Genomic DNA, 22,524 nt, shown 5'->3' on the forward strand with positions numbered 1-22,524 from the left:
TTTAAGGAGATTATTGCAGATAAATGTAGAGATTTTAGTGTGTGTCTGTTTTTTTAAAAAAAAATCTGAAATGGCTGACTTACTTAACACTCGTGCTAGAAGTTTAGCTATAAATTGACATCTGTAACCTTTGCTTCTTTCTGCCTCTAGTTTAGATTTCATATGGACCATGTTTTCAATCCTGATAATTCAGTCATCCATCATCTCAAGGCAGAGATAGATGATATGTTTTATCAGTGATACGACGTTCATGGTATGTTCACTCGTTTTCTGATCTTGGAAATAGGTTTGGCATGTTTTTGTTATGTTCAGAAATCTCTGCTTGATTCTAGCCTCATTCTGATCTTGGTAATGTTATCAGGTAATTTGTGACAACCATTTGGATGTTCACATAGGGCTAGTGCTTCTGACTGGCATACTTGTAATGTGTCAGTCAGCACCTGTCATTCTGAGGCAGCTGCAAGGCCTCAGTGCAGGGCCAACAGCACTGACAACTGCTCTGAAGCCTCCAAGCTGGGTGCAGGAGCTGCCATTTTAATTTTCCACCATGCCCCTGATATAGCATCTAGGGCATTGTGGGAAATTTGCTACTCCTGCTCCTGCATTAAGCCTGAGAGGGCCAACAAGAGGCCACTCCTGAGGTATAGAATCATAGAATCATAGAATCATAGAGTTGGAAGAGACCACAAGGGCCATCGAGTCCAACCCCCTGCCAAGCAGGAAACACCATCAGAGCACTCCTGACATATGGTTGTCAAGCCTCTGCTTAAAGACCTCCAAAGTAGGAGACTCCACCACACTCCTTGGCAGCAAATTCCACTGTCGAACAGCTCTTACTGTTAGGAAGTTCTTCCTAATGTTTAGGTGGAATCTTCTTTCTTGTAGTTTGGATCCATTGCTCCGTGTCCGCTTCTCCGGAGCAGCAGAAAACAACCTTTCTCCCTCCTCTATGTGACATCCTTTTATATATTTGAACATGGCTATCATATCACCCCTTAACCTCCTCTTCTCCAGGCTAAACATGCCCAGCTCCCTTAGCCGTTCCTCATAAGGCATCGTTTCCAGGCCTTTGACCATTTTGGTTGCCCTCCTCTGGACACGTTCCAGTTTGTCAGTGTCCTTCTTGAATTGTGGTGCCCAGAACTGGACACAGTACTCCAGGTGAGGTCTGACCAGAGCAGAATACAGTGGCACTATTACTTCCCTCGATCTAGATGCTATACTCCTATTGATGCAGCCCAGAATTGCATTGGCTTTTTTAGCTGCCGCGTCACACTGTTGGCTCATGTCAAGTTTGTGGTCAACCAAGACTCCTAGATCCTTTTCACATGTACTGCTCTCAAGCCAGGTGTCACCCATCTTGTATTTGTGCCTCTCATTTTTTTTGCCCAAATGCAATACTTTACATTTCTCCCTGTTAAAATTCATCTTGTTTATTTTTGCCCAGTTCTCTAATCTGTCAAGGTCGTTTTGAAGTGTGATCCTGTCCTCTGGGGTGTTAGCCACCCCTCCCAGTTTGGTGTCATCTGCAAATTTGATCAGGATGCCCTTGAGTCCATCATCCAAGTCGTTGATAAAGATGTTGAATAAGACCGGGCCCAAGACAGAACCCTGTGGCACCCCACTAGTCACTCTTCTCCAGGATGAAGGGGAACCATTGATGAGCACCCTTTGGGTTCGGTCAGTCAGCCAGTTACAAATCCACTGAGTGGTAGCATAGTCAAGACCGCATTTTACCAGCTTCTTTACAAGAATATCATGGGGCACCTTGTCAAATGCCTTGCTGAAATCAAGGTAGGCTACATCCACTGCGTTCCCTTCATCTACCAGGCTTGTAATTCTGTCAAAAAACGAGATCAGGTTAGTCTGACATGACTTATTTTTCAGAAATCCATGCTGACTATTGGTGATCACAGCATTCCTTTCTAGGTGCTCACAGACTGTTTGCTTAATGATCTGCTCCAGAATCTTCCCTGCTATTGATGTCAGACTGACTGGGCGGTAATTATTTGGGTCCTCTCTTTTCCCCTTTTTGAAAATAGGGACAACATTTGCCCTCCTCCAGTCTGCCGGGACTTCGCCTGTTCTCCAGGAATTCTCAAAGATGACTGCCAGTGGTTCTGAGATCACATCTGCCAGTTCTTTTAATACTCTTGGATGCAGTTCATCTGGCCCTGGAGACTTGAATACATCTAAACTAGCCAAATATTCTTGTACTATCTCCTTAGTTATTCTGGGCTGTGTTTCCTTTGCTGAATCATTTGCTCCAAATTCTTCAGGTCGGGCATTGTTTTCTTTATCGGAGAAGACTGAGGCAAAGAAGGCATTGAGTAGTTCAGCCCTTTCTGTGTCCCCTGTTTGCATTTCACCATCTTCTCCTCTGAGTGACCCCACAGTTTCTTTGTTCTTCCTTTTGCTACGAACATACCCATAAAAGCCTTTTTTGTTGCTTTTAACCTCTCTAGCAAGCCTGAGTTCATTCTGTGCTTTAGCTTTTCTGACTTTGTGTCTACATGTGCTGGCTATTTGTTTGAATTCCTCTTTGGTGGTTTCCCCCCTTTTCCATTTTTTGTACACATCCTTTTTTAATCTTAATTCAGTTAAAAGTTCTTTAGATAGCCAGATAGGTAGTTTATGGAAGAACTACAGCTCAGTGGTAGAATTCGTGGCATCGCCAGTAAAAACAATCAGTAAGGTAGCAGGTGATTTATTTTATATTTATTTGCAAAACACACACACACACATATTTTACCCAGCTTCTGAACCATCACAAGAGCCTTCAAAGTGGCACACATAAACAATCCCAAGTACAGTGGTACCTCGGGTTAAGTACTTAATTTGTTCCGGAGGTCTTAACTTGAAACTGTTCATAACCTGAAGCACCACTTTAGCTAATGGGGCCTCCTGTTGCTGCCGCGCTGCCAGAGCACGATTTCTTTTCTCATCCTGAAGCAAAGTTCTTAACCCGAGGTACTATTTCTGGGTTAGCGGAGTCTGTAACCTGAAGCGTCTGTAACCTGAAGCGTATGTAACCCGAGGTACCACTGTAATAAAAACAAAAACTAAAATGTTAAAATCAAAAGGAGCAAAGTTAAATAACAACTTTCCAGTCATATTTTAACAATGATTAAATATCACGTGGAATAAGAATTGTTTTCACTGCTCACCTAAATATCACCAGGGATGAGCCTAGTCTCACCTTCAAAATGTCCTCACTCATGTTGCCACCCATGGAACTTCTTTTGGTGATAGGATGCATAGCAGGGCCTCCTATTGTCAAAGACCTCTTCACGGATCCTTGGAGCCACTGCCTGTCAGAATAGGTAATACCGGGTCAGCTAGTATTCTAACAGCTCTCCTCTTGATGAATGAATCATTTGAGGTGGCAGACAACTTTGGGACCAAGTTAATATGTTGCAAAAACAAATTCATGGAAAGTTTGGAGGTCAGGAAGAGGTAGTTTGATCACTTTCCCATGTGTCTAGCTCACAGCTGAACCACTTTCTAGCATCATGTTGTGTTAGGGGACAGTAAACATAGATCTATGTTCCTCTCCCAGCCTGGAGCTCACTGACAGAGGCATGCCTACAACTGGACAGATCAAGTGCTGAAGTTCCTTGCTTAATTTGTGTTCATTTTCTCCTTGTGTGACACAGGTGCTTACAATCCAAATCTGTATATTAGTGATATTTTATGGATTTCTACATGCTGTTGGCATACTATTTCATTTCATCTTAAACCCTGACATTCCTTCATCAGTAACGAAGCTCTAATCAGCCAATTCAGGATTTTCTCCAAACCTTCTCCAGTTTTCTTCTGTTAGCTGGGCATTCTTTTAGAGAGTGTCAAATCTGTTTACACTTTTTACTAATCTGTATATTTGGCTTCCTGCCCAGAATACTGAGTTTCTTTGGAGAGGTGGGGGAAGCAGCACGATCAGCAAAATCACGCTGTGCCTCATCTGAATCTCTGATTTATGTCACCAGTATAGTGCTGCTTTCCATATTTGGGATATCGTGAAGATCAAGCTCATCTGCACAATAATATATATTATAGTGTTACCTTCACAGACACCCCCTCCATTTTAAATACTGTATGAGAATTAGATATTAGAAGCAAATTTTCCCTTTCTAAAGGGGAAGTCCAGGAGCATCACCCCAATCGAGGACCTCAGGCTTTTCTCCACTGCTCTGGACCTAGCAATTCTATGTTCTTTGGCTCCTGTGCCGTTCCTTTCTCCAAGCTCTCTGTTCTTCAAATTTCCCTAGTGTAACTGTTTCCTATTATTAGTTTCCTCTACTTCCCCTATGTTTCCCAGCACTCCTTTCTGACCACCCATGAGGCAAGGTGAGGCGACTGCATCAGGCGGCAGGATCCACAGAGGCAGCAGATCCAGCCTTGAAGGAATGCATCACTCATCAGTGGCAGTGACAACTGCAACATGCTCCTTGGAGGCTGAATTTGTTGCCTCCTCAGCATCCTTCCCCCATGGCACCTCTTGCATAGTAGGAAACACTGCTGGTCTTCTCCCACCCCAGAGAGGAAATGATGGGAGCTGCTCTCTGGGGTCTGTACCCACTCTGTCTGATTCAGGGCAGCCTGCCACCCACCCCGGTAGAGATAGCTTTTGCTTCCCACTTCAGCCTTGGGGTAACGTTGAGTTTATTCCCACCCCTGTTCCCGATGTAAATCACTCCTTCCCTGGTGGCAGAGGGTGCCATACTGTGGTTCGTCTCAAGTGCCAAAATGTCTTGCGCAGGCCCTGCTCCCATCGTAGCAGATAGCCCTTCTAGACCTTCTGCTATCAAGGTTTTTTTTTTAAGAGACCCTTCTCTTTAGCTCTCTTTTGCCCCACTTCCATGCCTCCTTTGCCTTTTTACATGCTTCCACCTACTCTTCTTTATACTGAATATATTTATATTGAAGCCATTGTCACCTCTGAACCCTTCAGTCTCCTTGCCTTTTCCTTAGATTTCCTATATCTTGGGACCTACCATTCCCAATTTTAACCCTGCTTCTGTGCAAAGTTTTAATCTTGGCCAAACTGAACATTTTCCTTTCCCACACAGAAAATCGACTACAGTGTTCCCTGAAGCCTTGAAAACTCTATCCTGCCATTACCACCGCATTCAATCTGTGCTGATGGCTTTGCTACCACAAGAGAATACAAGATTGTTAGCCAGTTATCTAATATATTTTTCTCTTGGGGTCTGCAGTTTTTCTAGAAAAGCAACTTATGATTCCCTTTGTCTACCTACGTAAGATGAACCAGGGCATCTTTCAGGAAATTATTTAAAATATTTAATTAAAGTGACTCTTGTTAATCACCCAATCATGCTTCAAGTTAAATACTGAAAATTCCACTAAGGGGCCAGCACCATAAGTATCACAGATTGCTGCAATTAAATCCGATATCTTTAAGTTATTCTTAATACTCTTTCTGGGCAACTTTTCCACCCGCTTAAGCTTCACTCCACAAACAATTATTAGACCTGGCTGTTGAAAAATGTCAGGACAACCATTAAACGGAAATCAATACAATGCCCTAAACAGCTTTAATGTGTCTTTCTACTTCAATAATCCCATAGATCTCTGTTTTATTTGCCATAATGAACATGTCTTTCAACTGGAATAACATTACCTTTGTAAAATCAAGCATTAAACAGGGAGAAACTTTAATAGTGCTGTTGTTTGTTAGTTTGTTCAGTAGTTGAATTATATAGCAGTGGCTATTTTATTTTTCTGTAGAGATTGAAGCTTTCCAGCAGCTCTTAAATTATTCTGAATGTTAGATCCTGCTGTTATAGCTTTATGAGTATTTCATGTTCTCGTCCAAAGTCAACTGGTACTAGCTGCAGAGTATTCTTGAGACACCACTTGTATACACTGCAACAGTTTTCAAGTCTCCCTTACCCAATTTCTCCTACTCAGAAGGGGCTGAGATCCAGAGGAAGCTCTCGCTGGAGGAAAGGAGGAGGTTAATTGTCTCCAATTCTCCCTCCCCTCCCCCACCACCTCCCATACCATTCTGGAGGGTCCTCTAGCCCTTAGGAGCAGCTTTCCAGGGGAGTCACAGGGGCCTGCAGGGAAGATGGAGAATCATAAAAAATGGTCCCTCTTTCCTGCAATGAGGGCATCCCATGAGTGGAGTTCCACTGCCTTGACCCAACCCATAAACAAGAATGCACAGTTCAAAATAGAATGTATGACGTTAGCATGTACAAGTATCCACTGTCATTTCACATGTATTGGCAATTGGGAGAGAGGGAATTCACATAGACAGAGGGAAATTTCTCTTTGGAAAAGGAATTATTTTGTTTGTTTGTTTTACAAGTAGGGATGTAGAAACTGCAAGCAGGTTACAGTCTAGCTTTGTCAGTTTTAAAAAAGCTCTCTGTGTGCAGGCACACACACGTACAAATCTTCAGTTCTGACAGATCTACTGAAGGTTGAGCAAAGGTATTTAATTGTTGATCTGTGGTGCGAGTTGAACTGTACATTTTTGGTGCCTATTTTGTGATGTTACAAGAATACCCCTTTCTACTATCTTAAGTATGGCGGAATTCCCCCCCCCCCCGAGGAAAACTCTTATATTTAAGGAAAGGAAATTTTGAATCTCCCCACACTGAAGATGCTATTCCAGTTCTAGGGTGGGACTTTGTAGGTGAATCTGAGCCCTGGCATCTCTCCTTTTAGAAATTAAGTGCTAGGTGAGACATTTGAGCAGAGCTGGCAGTAAATGAACGTGGGGAGAATGATTCTGGAATGAGCTGAGCATGAAAGAATATGTAGAAAAAAAGTTGTGCCCTGCTTAAGCTATTTGCAGCCAACGCTTATACAATAGGTAACCCAAACTGACCCTGACCTCGCCAGCATTCACAGAGTTGTGTTTAAGCAAAGATTAAACATGTTTCTTTGCTGAACAGTTTAGCCATGCTTGTTAATGCTGGCAATACGCACATTCCCTCCCAGTGTTTCTATTGCAGCATCACTTTCAAAACAGTGCACAGGTTGACCTATGCAGATAAATTTTCTTTGCCTAGCATAATATCTGCGTAATTGCCTTCATCTCTAAGCATGCAGAAAACTTTGACACCTCCAGTCTTTTCACTGCCAGTTTATTAATGCACAGTTTTTTTCAGGAAGATTTGCTATCTTGTTTGAGGCAGAACAGGGTCCTGATAAACACACAGCCATAGAGATGGTTAAGGTATTCCAGCTGAAATGGCTCACCCTGTTACCCTTCTGTATTCAGTATTTGGCACCCCTGAAATCTCTCATTGCTTGGAAATTGGAGTGCACATAATCCTGCAATCACTTGTGGGAAGACTGTTGGAATAGATTTCTGGATTTCATGAGATTATTGAGGAGGAAAAAAGATACTATAGTTGGCCTGACTGGCGTTATCTTAGATGAGGCATTCCACCCTATAGGAGAGAAAGGGGAAGGGACTCCCCTTTCAAAATGATGCTTGCCGTTTGGAGTTTTTGTTGTTACTTTTAAAAACTATGCTGTCCAGTTCATCAGTGGTATGTTTTAAATGGATTAAAACATATAAAATAGGTAAATCATGCCAATTAATTACGGTTAGGCTGAAATGATGTTGTAATGTAGTGGTTCTTCTGGAGCAATTTTGGGAAAGCAAATGTCAGCTTTATACAAATTTAATTAAAAACTAACACTTCAGCTCTTTAATATTAATCCAGTCATTATTGTTTCCCCACCTCCTGAAATGAGTAAGAGTTTTGCCACTCTCTCTTGCCTCAAAGTTCATTTGAAAGTTAGGCCAGACTTTAGAATTTTGAACGCTTGTCCCAGGACTGCACTGGGACTCATCCAGGCCTTGGAAGCTTACCAGAACCCCATTGACCCTTCTTTCTGGTAGTCTTCTTTCTGTTTGTAAATAGCATGCTCTGACTTTGATTGTGACATTTCACGATGGGAATATAAACGGATGAAGCAAGAGGCTCGTGTTGGAGCGGGGAGAAGCAAAGTATACACCCAACAATTAGTTATTTTTCAGACTGCTATGCTTGAACACCTGCAGGGTTATTTTTAAAAGTGTTTCTTCCATACAATGGAAAACATGGAAGGGATTAACTGTAAAGGGAACCTTTGGAGCTCATCCACTAAATAACCATATCAATGGCTCTTTTCAGCGCCTTCTCTGAAAGACATAAAAGTCATGAACTGTGAAGAACATGCATCACAGGACCAAATTGTCCCATTTATAATGAGCAGGTGCTATTACATTTATGTCAAGGAAGTATAAGCTAGATCTGAATTTGCCTTTCAAATTCTAGGAGAGGCTTCTGCTAACATTGTAAATATGGGCACTAACATGAAAATAGATGGACATGCTGGGGGAAAACTTGGAAGGTAAACTACATTACAGCCTAGCTCAGTAACTCTCCCTTGCAAAGCATCTCTTGGAAGGATTTGCATCAGTGCTTAACCTTTCCTTTGTCTGTTGCTTCTAGCCCAGCTGCTTGTACTACCACAATGTTTCTATGTTTTTGAGGAAGACATAGATTTGGAATACTGGTGGTGTAGGAAGTTTCAAGAGGGAAGGAAATGGCAGGGAAAGGGTTAAGGGGAACCTCACTCCCTTCCCTCACTTAACCCAGTGCAAGTCAGCACTCTCAAAGGACTTCCTGGCATACAGCAGCAGTGCAACTTGTAGTTTGCTCCTACCTAACAAACAGAATTTGGAATGCATATAATGCAATATATGGACTGGAAAGGAGATTGTTGTGGGGCTACTGAAATGAGCTGCTAAACAGTGTGGCATGGATAATACCTATCCATGTATTTAATTACAAGGGCTCAGAAAAAAAATACACCCCAAATACACATCATCATCATTATTAAGCCTAAAGAAAGAAATTGTGTAAGAGGTGCTGAAGCTGGGTGTGCAATTTTTAAAATGCATCTTGAAGATCTGTGCGCTATATGAGGAGACCCACACTTTTCACCAGAGGATGTATTTGCCAGTTCATAAAATGTGGAATAATTTCCACAGAAGATATGTAAACTTAGATTATATAGTTGTGCACATTGGTCCTCAGGTGCTAAAACACAGAAGGTGATCGTGGCAGCTGCTGTTTTGTCACTTTTTCTCTTGAGCAATTTGCTTTATGATAGAGGTCAGATGCAGTATAAGTTCGCTCTGCTTCTCCCCCCCCCCCCGCTTCATTAACTGTCTATGGGTTTCACACTGGCTCCAGCTTTTTAAGAATATGGCTCTACAACAAGTAGCACTTGAGGACTGTTGGGGAAGATGGTTCTCAATATCAAAGGCATCAGCTGCACACTGAAAGGTTCTGACATGTGATCTGACTGGGATGATGATGCCACCAACAGCTGACCTATCACAAGACCTTAGAGGGAAAAGAGTCAAAGGGAGCCTTATTTGTTAGTTTCTAGTGCACAGCTTCCTGCTAGTTGATGCTTGGAAACAGATTGACTAACATAATAGAATGATTTTGTAATCTGCTGTAATACCATAAGCTACAGCCCCATAGACTTTGACCCCTCACAGGTATAATAATAAGCTCTTTTATTCAGCTGCACATGTTCCCTTGATGGGGAACTCTTTTTTTCTAATTATACATCCACAGCATATGTTTTGCCCAGAAACAAAGCATTATATTCATTAGGGAAATCCTATAAGCCGGTTTCTTTTTAGCAGCCAGTTAACTAATTGTCGGTTAAGAAGTTGTATTAATATCATGCTGTAACCACTCAGTCACCTAATCTGACAGCTTTGTTAAAATCATAGCAGTGTCCCCTTGACGTTGCTCACATTAAGAGTATTGTCAACATTTCCATCAGATACCAGTATTTTGAACAGGGGCTTTAGAAATTGGCTGCAAGAATTCACTATTTAATATATGCCTGTCTTACGTCTTGGATCCTGTGTCAGTTATTTAATCTTTTGAGGAAAGAAAAGAGGGAGACTGCTTTTCACCTCCTTAGCAAATCCGTCATCTTCAGTGATTACTTTGGAATTTGACGTGTAGTTAGTTACACCTCAATAAATCAAATCTAACAAAAAATCCAAGTATTATAAATCTGCTGGAATGATTTAAACTATTCAGGGTAGCCACAATAAATATATATATATTGTGGAGACCTCAGTACACACCTCTGCTTTGTGCATGGTTTAAAACAACACAGCAGTCACTGAAGAATGGCTTAAAACAATAATATTGACTGTTTCTGTAAATTTGGATCCTTTTCAAATGCATTAGTTTCCCCTCTTTAAATAATCTAGTTATCAAGATTTAGAGATGGTCTGAGTGTGTCAATTTATTTTCTCTCAGCTTCTCACCCCCCCCACTTCTCCAGTTTTCTTCAGTTTGACCCATTTTTACAATGGAAAGTGTAATGCTGGTGGTCAACAAAAGAGGTTTAAAGACTGTCTCAAGGCAAATCTTTAAAAATGTAGTATAAACACTGACAACTGGGAAACACTGGCCTGCGAGCACTCCAGTTGGAGAACAGCCTTTACCAAAGGTGTCATGGGCTTTGAAGACACTGAAACTCAGGATGCAAGGGAGAATGAGCTAAGAGGAAGGCATGCTTGGCAAATCCACGCCATGATCAACTCCCGACCGGAAACCAATGTCCCCACTGTGGAAGGACGTGTGGATCCAGAATTGGCCTCCACAGTCACTTACGGATTCATTGTTAAAACCGTGTTTATAGAAGACAATCTTACTCGGCTATGAGTGATTGCCAAAGAAGATTTTTTTTTCAAAAAACGTAATCATGAAAATTAATATGCATTTAGTGCATATTTCTTCAAATATACACATTTTTTGCAACCAATTTCCTCCAATAAAATGCATATTTGCATATTATTTTCTCAAAAATGTATATTTTGTGTTTGTGAGCACTTTTTCCTAATGGACATTTTGGAATGTAGTTTTTCTGGTTGGAGAACTGCATCACAGAATTCAGAGAAGTGTGAATTTCTGAGGAGAGCTAACCAAATAAATTTACCCCCATTCATTTCCAGAGGTATTCAGGGAACTTCCTACTAGTAAGGTGACACACCTGAAGTGCACCAACTTCTTAGCATTTGACATATTTTGCTCTATATGCTTCCATGACCTAGATCAGTGTTTCTTAATCCTTTTCCAACTGTGGCCCCCTTCCGACTTTGTTTCCTTCCTGTGGCCCTCTGTCCTACCGGTAAAAAAGTAGCTATTTAAATGTTTTGTTTGTAGATAATTTTAATAATTTATACAAAATACAATTACATAAACAATTAAACTTTAAGTATTTCTCGATCAATGTGACCCTCGTGCTTGATGACCAGAAACAAGCTTTTTAATATCCGGTTGTATTGCTGTGAGGGATCACTGATTATCACCTCTGTTCATTATATTAAGGCAATTCTGTGTTAGGCTGAGTAACTCTTGCATGCAGCAACACACCTTCTTTTGCAGAAATATTTGCACGAAGAAACAGCACCCCACACACTAACACTGCTGCAGCCACACACCTTGCCCTTGACAAATGAGATGCGGACAGCTTGGTGCACGTAGCAGTGGAAGGCAGAAGTGGGAGGGAGGAAGAAGCTGAAGCGAAGTTGCTGCAGAGAACATGCGGCGATCCATCCCCTGGGAATCACGGTCACTCCTCTGTCCATTCTTCTCCATTTTCTGTTTTCTTTTCTCGGTCACTTCTCTGTTTTCTTCACTTCTGACTTCCCTTTGTGGCTCCCCATTTATGTGATTTTCACCTGTGGCCTCCTTGGAGTATCCTGGCCCCTGGGTTGGGAAACTTCAGCAGCAGGCAGAACAATATGAACTATCTCCAGGGCTTTTTTCACCTGCAACTCGCTGAAACTCTTGTTCCAGCACCTTTCAGGTGGGCGCCATTGCCACTGTAAGAGAACCAGGGAGGCTTTCATGGTGAGTTCCTCTTTTTTAAAAACCCCCAAAAACTTTTATTAAAGATTTTCTAGATTTACAAAAGTACATTCATTGTATTTTTTCAGGTTTTAGAGTACTTTCTAAAACAGCACTGACTTTCTCTGTGCTAGAAAGTTTCATTTAAAAAAATAATAATCCCATTTTTATGTGGTTCTGTTCATTATGAGTTTCAGTTTTTTCATACTCTGTACAAGCGACACTGCTGTATCTTTTCTTCTTGCTGGCTCTTTTCCTCATTCCTTTATTTCTAATATTACTAGGCACCATACATAACGTTTAAAAAACAAGCTGCCTTGCAGGTCCCACTATTTTTCATCATTTTGGAAGTATCAGCAACTGATGTGAGGTCTCTGTATCTTACAAACTTCTACTTCACAAGCCTCCTACTTCCATTTACCTTTTAGATTAAGGGTGGACCTCCAAAAGTTATTGGACTCCACCATCAGCCGCAGCCAGCATGCCCAATGATCAGGGATGGTGGGAGGTACAGGCAGTTTATTGCAGTGGATGGAGTGTTGGAAGCCCAGGGTTCAGATCCCCTATCAGCCAAGAAACTCATTGGGTGTTCCTGGGCAAATCGCTCTCTCTCTCAGCCTAAATGAATGAAGGAGTAAGTCTGCGCTTAGATGTTTCCTGCCCCACTCCCAAACACTGGGAATCGTGCTGAGCTGTGCTTTCAAGTTGCTTTGTTTTTATTTATTCAGATTCAGCACATTTTGCAAAAGCTGCCCCCCTTTAAAAATACAGAACAAGATATAACAACATCATTATGCAAGAGATAAATTAATTTGTGAAGTGGCCCTTAGTATGGTGTCCCCTGCAAAGGTTGTGTTCTGAAGCTACCAATTTCTTTAAAAACAACTGTAATGTGTCCTGCTGCCATCTGCTGGCTGGCTTCACTTAATATTTAAGAAAGTGTTAATAGGCTCCAGGGCTGTTAAATGGAAGGCCCAGGAGACTTATCAGGCTCCTTGGAGTCCCCAATGCCATACCCTCCAAACATTTCTCCGATGAAAATAGGGACATCCTTTGCCATAATGATAATTTTACTATTTATACCCCACACATCTTACTGGGTTGCCCCAGCCACTCTGGGCAGCCATATAGAAAACATTAAACATTAAAAAACTTCCCTTTACAGGATTGCCTTCAGATGGCTCAGGGGTCGGATAACTCCACACTCTCCAACATTTCTCCAATGAATATAGGGACACCCTAAGGAAAAGCAGGGCATTCCGGGATCAAACCAGAAACTGGGACGGCTTCTCTAAATCAGGGATGTTCCTGGAAAACAGGGGCACTTGGAAGGTCTGCGATGCAGCATGTGGATTTCCTGCTTCAACCCACAGAAGTATTTACACCATTTTCAGGACTAGGAAGTGAGGGCAGTTAGCCAAGCAAAAAGGGTTACAGAGCAATGGTTGGTGCCACATACCTCAGCCTCTCCCTATAAAGCAGCTGTGGAGATGCCATGGAGGAGTTCAGAAAGTTTAGGAGGGCGGATTGAAGTCTGTTGGAGTGAAGCAGAGCAGAATTTGGACCTTCCACCTTGGCCGTGTTTGCAGGAAGGGGATGGAACGGTGGGTGGTATGACCAGTAGAGAAGGAAACATGGGACAGCAGGGTATGATTAGTGTAGTTGGAAGGAGATGAATAGCCAAGTTGATTTGGGAAATGAGAGGATTTTGGATGCACGCAGGGTCAGGGCTTAGATACTGGGTAGTTGAGTAGGGAAATGCTGATGCCCAAGAAAGGCTGGCGGGTGGGGCTGGCTATCAGGGCAGCAGCACTGCTAATGTAAAGTTATGGGGAGTCTTGGAAGCCAAACTCCACTCTGATTGGTAGGGTACCTTAGACATAAACCAGTAGTTCTACTGCAGACCTTGCAGAATAGTCACTTTTGGGGTATGAGACGAAATGGGGATGCCTTCACCTGACATGCCATGACCTTTTCAGTTTCCCCACCCCTGCCCACCATCCCATCAACCCCCATTAAGCTGAGGGAAGCTGGTTTCACTTCGATCTTGCAGGATCTGTTTGGGGTGTTGTCATTACTACAAGCCTGAGGTCCACCAACCAGAGCCAGGTGCAAATTACTGGTTCAGTGTTTGATAAAGCCAGCAAGTTGGTGGCTCAGGGAGTGGAACTGATGTATCCAGTATTACTTTTCTAAAAAAAATATTTAGGGGTACTTTCATTTTGACTCAAGAAAACCACCATTTTATAGTTCAAACTGGGAAAAATAAATACAGTAAATGGACAAAAGTACAAAGATTCACAAAATGTTTAGGGGTATGCGTCCCCCTGCGTCGCCCCAGAAAAAAAGCACTGGATGTATCTATCATACTCAGTGCTTTTCTTCTAGGAAAAAAAGGTGCTGCTACTGCATACCCTTGAGTACCTCCAGAAAAAAGCACGGACCATACTTCACGAACCATACACTGGCTTTGCGATACAAGTTTAAAGGAATCCATATCTGAATTAGTGTTCCCATTTTTGTGTGTGGTGTGTGTGTGTGATGAAGGCTTTTTCCTGCTGCTATTGGGACTCTGAAATCCTGGCTGAGCTACTGTAAATTACACGGCAGTGTACCAAACAGACCCCATCTACTTTTTACCCATCCCAGGTGCAGGACAAATAACTTGGGATGACTCAGCCATCTTGAACAGCCAGTGGGGGAGGGTGGTGGCATGTTGTGTAGCAGAAGGATAGTTGTGATGTGAGAACAGAAGACCAGGTCTGTGAGACCAGTTTGCTTGCTCTTTTCCTCCAGTATGAATTTTAATGTTTTTTTCTGCTTTGCAAAAAAGCACTTGCTCTTTCCCACACAAAGTTCACTCTTTTGCAGCAGGAGTTTTATTTTTAGTCCGCCCCCCACCCTCCAATTACTGGTAATGATTATATGCAGAGAAGAATTAAAAAAAGAGGTTGTGCGAGGCAGGAGTCACAATCCCTTCTATCACTTCATAGCTGCTGTTCCTGTAACCAGCCCTCAACCGCCACCCACCCACCAAAATTACTTCCCTAGCTAGCGAAAGCAATATTGGCATCTAGCCCAGAAGAATGAGCAGTAGTAAGATGTAGAAAAGGCTATTGATTCTTCGCACATGTGGAAAATCCTACCGATCAATATAAATAGCAGTAAGAATAACAACAACATACACAAAGGTACTGGTAAATCATGTGACTTTATATCCCAACTCTGGATCCCCTATTAAAAATGGAATCGGTTGTCTTTTGTTTACCTTGATTCAAGACTGAATGATTAGCCACATTAAATGACAAATCTCACAGGGGAAAGTAAACTTTGATATTTATCTATTATAAAACCTGAGAATCAAATATGCAAATGGTATGCTATTACAATATTCAAAATCACAATAGTGGTTCCAAATGGTCGGAATGAGAAAGAAGCACCTTTTTTTGGAAAATGTTAATTCAAGAGGGAAAGGCAAGTCTGAGCCAAGATAATTTGAGCTGCTAGCTTGGAATCAGCTTGGGAAACATCTGACCAATTGGGATATGCTAGTGAACCATTCTCTTCTGTCTTCCCCAATGTAAAAGGTCAAATTTCAAAATCCACACTGTTAAAGTCTTCTGAATGCCCATTGTTTGACTTGCAGCATCACTCCATTTTGAAATATACTTCTTTACCCTCCCCTGCCCCCAAATAATAATAAAAGGCTAGGCCACGTTTAAGAGGCTAGCTTAAAATTTCTAATTTAAACAAACAAGGGGAACTGAGAAAAAAAGGCTTTTCAGATAATCTACTTACTGCATCTTTGTTGTGCCTGTCCTCATAATTCCTAGGGCCCCAGTTGCTAGAATTAATCACAACCCTTGTTAATTTCCAAAGATGCAGCAGCGACCTCTCCAGCTTTCATTGTGCTTGTTTACAATATTGCTGCTCTGTTCTAATTCCTTTGAAACACAGCAGTAAATCCCACACTTCTCAAAGTGCTCAACCTTCCCCCTCCCTCTTCTTGAATAAGTCTCACAAAGGTAGAGAGAGACATCTCTTGGATGGTGGAACAATATGAAGCAGAAATGCATTGTAGGTTCCTGGAAGTATCCAGAAAGCTCCAGGCTTGCTGAACCAATACCAGGGGAAGATGAGCTTACTTAAGAAAACCAATGTGTTGTTATCTAACAAAGCTCTTCCATTTGCGCAAGGACTCTTGCTCTTCCTCTTTTTGCACTCTACCTCCTCCGAATCTGCTCCAGATGGTTGGAGTAACTTCAAGGACAGATTTGGGGTGTGTGTGTGTGCAGGCAAAGAAGGAGTGGACATTCTGTTGCATAAGTGGCAATCCTTGCATAAATACGGGGCAACTTCTTTGGATACAAACTGATATACCTTATCTTTGAGGAGTTGGAGATGGCATTTAGAAGTGGTCCATGTTTCACAAGCATATAGTAAGGTTGGTAGTACAATAGCTTTGTAAACAAGCATTTTGGTTTCCCTGTGAATGTCCCGGTCCTCAAACACTCTGCACTTCAATCAGGAGAAAGTTGCACATTGTTAAAACCGTGTTTATGGAAGACAATCTAACGTGGCTACGAGTGATCGCCAAAGAAGAAGAAGACCTTATCTTCCCATTTCACCGTGGAAGTTGTTGAAGCCAATTAAAGTGGTCAGGCCAACAAACTGACCAACTCAAAACAACTGAATCTTAGAAAGCTGTAGGTTAAAGGTAAAGGTAAAGGGACCCCTGACCATTAGGTCCAGTCATGGCGGACTCTGGGGTTGCGGCGCTCATCTCGCTTTATTGGCCGAGGGAGCTGGCGTACAGCTTTCGGGTCATGTGGCCAGCATGACTAAGCCACTTCTGGCGAACTAGAGCAGCACACGGAAACGCCGTTTACTTTCCCGCTGGAATGGTACCTATTTATCTACCTGCACTTTGACATACTTTTGAACTGCTAAGCTGGCAGGAGAGGAGTACGGATACCCCTAAACATTTTGTGAATTTTTGTATTTTTGTCCATTTACTGTATTTTTCCCGATTTGAACTCTAAAATGGTGATTTTCTTGAGTCAAAGTAAGAGTACCCCTAAACAATTTTTTTTTTTTAGAAAAAAAGCACTGTTTAAGGGTATATGAATGAAAGCTGATTTTACAAATTGTTTTATCGGGGATGAAAAAACCACTGCTCACCTATGCCATAAAGAGTGATGTTTCCATTGACTCTGTTTCACCTAGTTACAGGTGTTTCTAGAGGGCTCACAAAGAGCTACTCTGTCTTTTCTTTCTATACTATTGTATTTTAATATTTTGTTGGAGGCCGCCCAGAGTGGCTGGGTAAACCCAGCCAGATGGGTGGGGTATAAATAATATTTTTTTATTATTATTATAGTGAAACGTGTGTCATCCAAACCTGTCTAGGTGGAACCGTTTGCTCTTCTCCTAAATCTATTGGAAAGGATAATATTCTTCCCTGTACAACCTAGATGCACCATCCTTAGGCAACATGCAATTTGGCCTAGCTGACAACAGCTACGACAAAGGAAGCTTTAGGTTTAGTGTAGTTAGAGTGCCATCTGCTGATCACATGCAATTCCGGAGAACTCTGCACAACTTCTAGCAGCTTTGGAGCTGCTGTTTAGTGAGGGCCCTGAAACCAAAGCAGCCGACTTAGGTAGAAGTCACACACACATTTTCATTCACTTCAATGAGTGCTCAAACGTTCTTCCTCCACTTCAGGTAATGCCATCATTGCAGCTCATGAGTTCTTCTCGCTTTCACTGCTACAACCACCCCTCTAGCTATGTGGGAGAAAGCATTCATGACTTACCCAGCTTGGATACTGCCTCAGCGGCCATGGATGCAATTCCATCATGCTGTGGTTGGAGACAGCTTGAACAATGCCTCGCTCGCTTTTCTTCTGCACTGCATGCCCCACTGCCATTTCCGTCATCCACCCCTGCTGGGAAGGTGACAAGGTCAAGGGAAAGTCTTGTCAATTTCATTGATGCCAATTTCCTCCTCTCTCTCACTCTCTCTGTACTTTGGAGAAATTGGGGAAAAAAGGTCAGGCAAATCAATTGTCAATTTCAGTGGAGCGAATTAAATGATACGGAATGTCTTTTCATAGATAACCCACATTTTCTCCCTGGACTATTATTCATGCCACCTGTCTATCCTTTTCACACTCACTCTCTGGTTTTTATTAGAAGACTAAGAGAAGAATCCCAAGTTGGTGAACATGCAGAATCTACTGCTACATCTGAAGCCCTGTTTGTTTGTGCTGAGAAGGGCACAACATCGTGGTTGGTGTGATTTCTCTTGGATTTTTAGCAGAACACCCCATTTGGGGCCCTAAACGTTCTTGTGGGTGCAGCAGGGACCTCTGTAGAGGTATAGGTTTCCCTACCAACAGAGGTGATGGAGGAGCACCTCTTCCAAACCTTGTCCCTCTCCAGCAAGCAATATCAGGGAGTCCCTTCCCCTATTTTGTTAGCAAGCCTCCTCAGCAGGCACAGGTGCAGATTCAAAGAGTTTTGTGCATTAGGCTCTTAAGGCTCCCTGCCCACTTTGGTGTCTGAATTTTCACATGGCTGCTGTCAAGATAAAAGTGGGAAGAGAAAGACAATGCACACAGCCTTGAGCACATGGGAGAAATCTCAAGCTACAAATATACAACAACAAATAACATTTATGTACAATGCCACAACTCTCAGCAAAACATGCACACAATATGTTTTGCTAACCTTAATAAACAAAAAAAGCTATCTGTGTTCTAGTCTATAGGAATTCTAACTTGCTGCAGCTATAAGGCATTTGATGATTCATTTTGGATTTTATACTTTTGTTTATGGCAACTACACAGTATTAAAATAACAGCCCAGTGATGATGAACAGCCTAGTAGTGGTTGGGTGGGAGACATGGAAAACCTGAGTGTACAGGTGTGCAATAGCATCGTTTTTTTCTAAGCAGGGATGAGGTCTCATTTATTTCAAGGAATTACTTTTCAATAAAACATATTAAAGCCAGCCAACTGTGTTTCATTTTGTAAAGGCAGCACACTTGTTGAGTGAATGAAATAATGCACACAGGGGCAAAATGCTTAAACAAACTCACCCCAGTACCCTCTACCATCTAGCTTGTCCTTTTTCTGCTGTTCTGGGAGGGCCTCCTCCTGAGTGGTCAACATTTCTGATTGCTTAGGAAAAGTGCATAAACATCCTTAGCAATGTTACAGGCTGCCAAGTATTGAAGTCTTGGAGCTGCTTCCACATTTTGTGCTCTTAACTTTCTTCTCAATTTTCTGATTGAACTTTTTATTCTATTTTAAAGAAAGCTAAGAGTTGACGGCCCTGGGAGGCAGCATGCTTTCTTCCTTTTTACCTCACCACGTTACTTTAGCAAGGTGACAGTGATGCATTCTGAAGTCAGGACTATAATCACATACCTTTTGTCCATGGAAGACCTCCTGCTCCATCTTTGGTTCTGAAAACCTATTCTGATTGTTCACAGAAGTTCCCTTTCAAGGACATTGTTTGGACAGAAGACTAAACCAGACAGAAGACTCACCTTTATCATTGCAAAACTGAGCCTACCCCCTTGTTGAGCTTGTGCACTCTCCTCTTCCTCCCCCAGTATGGCTGTAACGGAGGGATTTTTAAATTGACAGCATTTTAGCAAGTAATCTGATCCCTAAATTGGAGTTAACATTCACTATGGTTAGTGAAAACCAACCAACTTCATAATCTATTGTTAGAAACTGGCTTGTTTCCACTAACAATGGTTAAATTTGCCAGTTTGACCAGCTCTGGATGACATGGCAATTTGCGGTTAATTGGAAATGGAAGCAAGTACTTATGGACTCCTCCTTATGACCACAGGAGATAAAGAGTGGGAGGTGGAGAAACACAGGAACCTGGAGGGTGTCTGGGCTCATTGTTGCGATGTTATGCTATGGTACAGTACTATGCTTGAATGAATATTCCTGTTTACGCAACATCCTTAAAAGGAGGAATAAAATTATCTGTGTAAAACAATTGCTATGCAGCCTGGCTTGAGCTTTGCTTATTTCAATCTATGCTTCCTGTTCCTACCTGTTCTTCTAGCTCCAGGTTTTGCTGTAAGCTATACAGGTTTGACCTGGATTTGGTAGCCCTGACAATCTGGCCTCCCATTTTCCATCTTTTCCTTTTGACTTCTGCACAATGGGAGGTTGGCAAATACAGATACTCATTTTATATGATCCTTTGTAAATGTCTTTGTGGTTAGATAATCCTTTTGTGCTACATTTGGTGGTGAATCTCATCTGTTTATCAAAACACTTTGCTTGCTCACCTTTCATTGTTCTGTTGGCAGCTTTGCTTTCCAATGCCTGTAAGCAAATGTCACCAGCTAGGCCTCTCAAATGTCCAACAAGATGCAATTTACTTTTCTGCAGATCCCTGGCCAAATTCACTGCATTGTTAAATTCCAGTTCAGAAATATTAAACAATGCTAGCTATAGAAACACCCCCAGTTGGTTTGATATTTAATTTTTTGAATACAGACCACGGCTGGGTAGCCAAGGGTCCTCCATAAGTTGCTGCACTACAACTCCTGCCATTCCAGACCATGCCTGCTGGGGCTGCAGGATTTCATAGGAGAGATTGTACATGGTAGCTAAGAGACAAGAACAAGAAAAGTACCAGGTTCAAATTTCACCTTTCCCATGAACTCAATAAGTAAGACTGGAGTGAGCTTTATTTGATAGTCAAATGCACTCACTACTGTAACACTCAAATTGCCCCATGTGGTTCAGTAACACATTCTTTATGCTTGCAGCACATTATAATGTTGAGGACTGTAGCTGACTTACTACAGGTGTTTCACACGTCTTAATCTGTAGTCTGTTCTGCTGAGATACCAGAAAAAGCTGCAATGCCTAACATACTTGCTAGGGAATAAGGCCATTCCACACAGTAAAAATGCATAGGATTGCACTACACGATATAGAAGTTGTCCTTAATGAAGGTTGTTATTGAAGTGTGTTGGGCAGTATACAGACAATAGATGAGTACTATTTGGAGTTCTGGTTCTGATATCAGCCTTCTGTTTTTTGTTGATTCTTTGTGCTACCCCTCTTTTGCTGTTAGGGCTTGTCCACACTTGCGCTTGTCCCATGCTTTCTAGGCACAAGTCCAAGTTTTTTGTTTGTCCCACCATTTCCCCTGGGAAAACCTACTGTTTAATGTTGTTCCAATTAAGTGGTAAACAGCAGGTTTCCGGGGGAGGGGGAGCAGTGGATGAGACTTTATATTCTTTTGTTAATTACCTGCACGTGGGTTACGGATCTCATTATTTTCCTCCCACACTTTTAACACTGTAAATGCTGTTCTAGCTACATGTATATTAAAGCATACAGGGAAAAATAAATGCTTTTCAAAAAATCCAGCTCTATATTCTGTTTCCCTCTGTTGTCAAAGAGGTCAAACAGTCAAGGAAGCTTGCTGCATTGCAGCTTGGAAGCAGTGTGAACTCCCCCAACAAACAGATGAAGAAACGCTAGTATCACCTCAGCTCCTTTTAAGGATCAGTACTAAATCATCTCCCTCCCACTCTCAATGGAGCCATACTTAAAAATATATACAAACACAAAGCTAATTTTAGATATATGCTATTAGGGTCTAAATTGGTGGTTACCTATTAGAAATGAAACCTTGGATTTGAAAGAGCGTAAGAAGAGCCTGCTGAACAGGCCGGAGTCCCATCTAGTCCAGCATTCTGTTCTGACAGTGGCCAGCCATCAGATGCCTGTGGGAAACCAGGAAACAAGACCCAAGCAGCATGGAACTTGCTCCCACAGGAGGTAGTGATGGCCCACAGCTTGGATGGCTTCAAAAGAGGATCGGACAAATTCATGGAGTATATAAGGCTACCAATGGCTACTAGCCTCCATTGCTATGTTCTCCTTCCATGGAGAGAAGCAGTATGCCTCTGAATACTGGGAATCACAAGCAGGCAAAATGCTTTTGTACCCAGGTCCTGCTTGCAGGTTTCCCACAGGCATCTGGTTGGCCAATGAGAGAAATTTGATGCATGTTATCTACTCCAGAAAGGCTAATATGCCTGCAAATTTCATCTAGACCTGTGAAAAAGTTATGGATGTTTTCAGGTTTTTCCCTATAACATTGAATTGTACTTTCCCTACTGAAATAAGATTTGGCTGCTGAGCAGAATTGAAAGCAAAATGGACTGAGGTTTTCTTGTTTCAGAAGTGCTGTAGCGGGGTCCCAAGCAAATCTTGATGTACTGTAGGTGCACACTTTTTTTTGCTTTTGTACAGGTACAAAAATACCTGTGTGCTTGCTCAAAAATGTAACGGAAGGTGGGGAGTACTAATTAGGGGCAGATACCTTCTATCCAAGTTTGCCCACTGATGCTGGCTGCAAGCAGTAGAATAGTATATCCATTACTGGGGGGAAAGGGATGTTTAGAAGCTATTGTGACAAACCCACACACATAGTAAAAGGCGCTAAAAGGTAAAGGTACCCCTGCCCTTGCGGGCCAGTCGTGTCCGACTCTAGGGTTGTGTGCCCATCTCACTCAAGAGGCCGGGGGCCAGCGCTGTCCGGAGAC

At 42.1% G+C, this 22,524-nt stretch overlaps 1 protein-coding gene across 1 annotated transcript; it reads right to left on the bottom strand.

Annotated features, from left to right (window-relative positions):
- Positions 1-11,297: 11,297 nt before the first annotated feature.
- LOC309528944 (uncharacterized protein) lies at positions 11,298-19,486 on the bottom strand. Its single transcript, XM_082216595.1, has 4 exons — positions 19,480-19,486; positions 19,027-19,108; positions 17,740-17,871; positions 11,298-11,934 (listed from the first exon to the last, which is right to left on the bottom strand). The coding sequence occupies exons 2-4, from the start codon at positions 19,097-19,099 to the stop codon at positions 11,738-11,740; spliced, it is 402 nt and encodes a 133-aa protein (XP_082072721.1). The 5' UTR covers positions 19,100-19,108; positions 19,480-19,486; the 3' UTR covers positions 11,298-11,737.
- Between the last annotated feature and the right edge of the window lie 3,038 nt (positions 19,487-22,524).

The sequence above is a fragment of the Podarcis vaucheri genome (genome assembly GCF_965113315.1).
Source record: "Podarcis vaucheri genome assembly, chromosome: 3".
Taxonomy (NCBI): Eukaryota; Metazoa; Chordata; class Lepidosauria; order Squamata; family Lacertidae; genus Podarcis; species Podarcis vaucheri.

Bases quoted from the DNA above. Each gene is read 5' to 3' on its own strand.
- LOC309528944 (XM_082216595.1), bottom strand. From the start codon at position 19,099: ATGTTGACCACTCAGGAGGAGGCCCTCCCAGAACAGCAGAAAAAGGAC. The intron at 17,872-19,026 runs GTGAGTTTGTTT...TCACCTTCCCAG, and splicing joins AGATGGTAGAGGGTACTGGG to CAGGGGTGGATGACGGAAAT. The intron at 11,935-17,739 runs GTAAGTCATGAA...TTTTTAAAAAAG, and splicing joins TGAGGCAGTATCCAAGCTGG to AGGAACTCACCATGAAAGCC.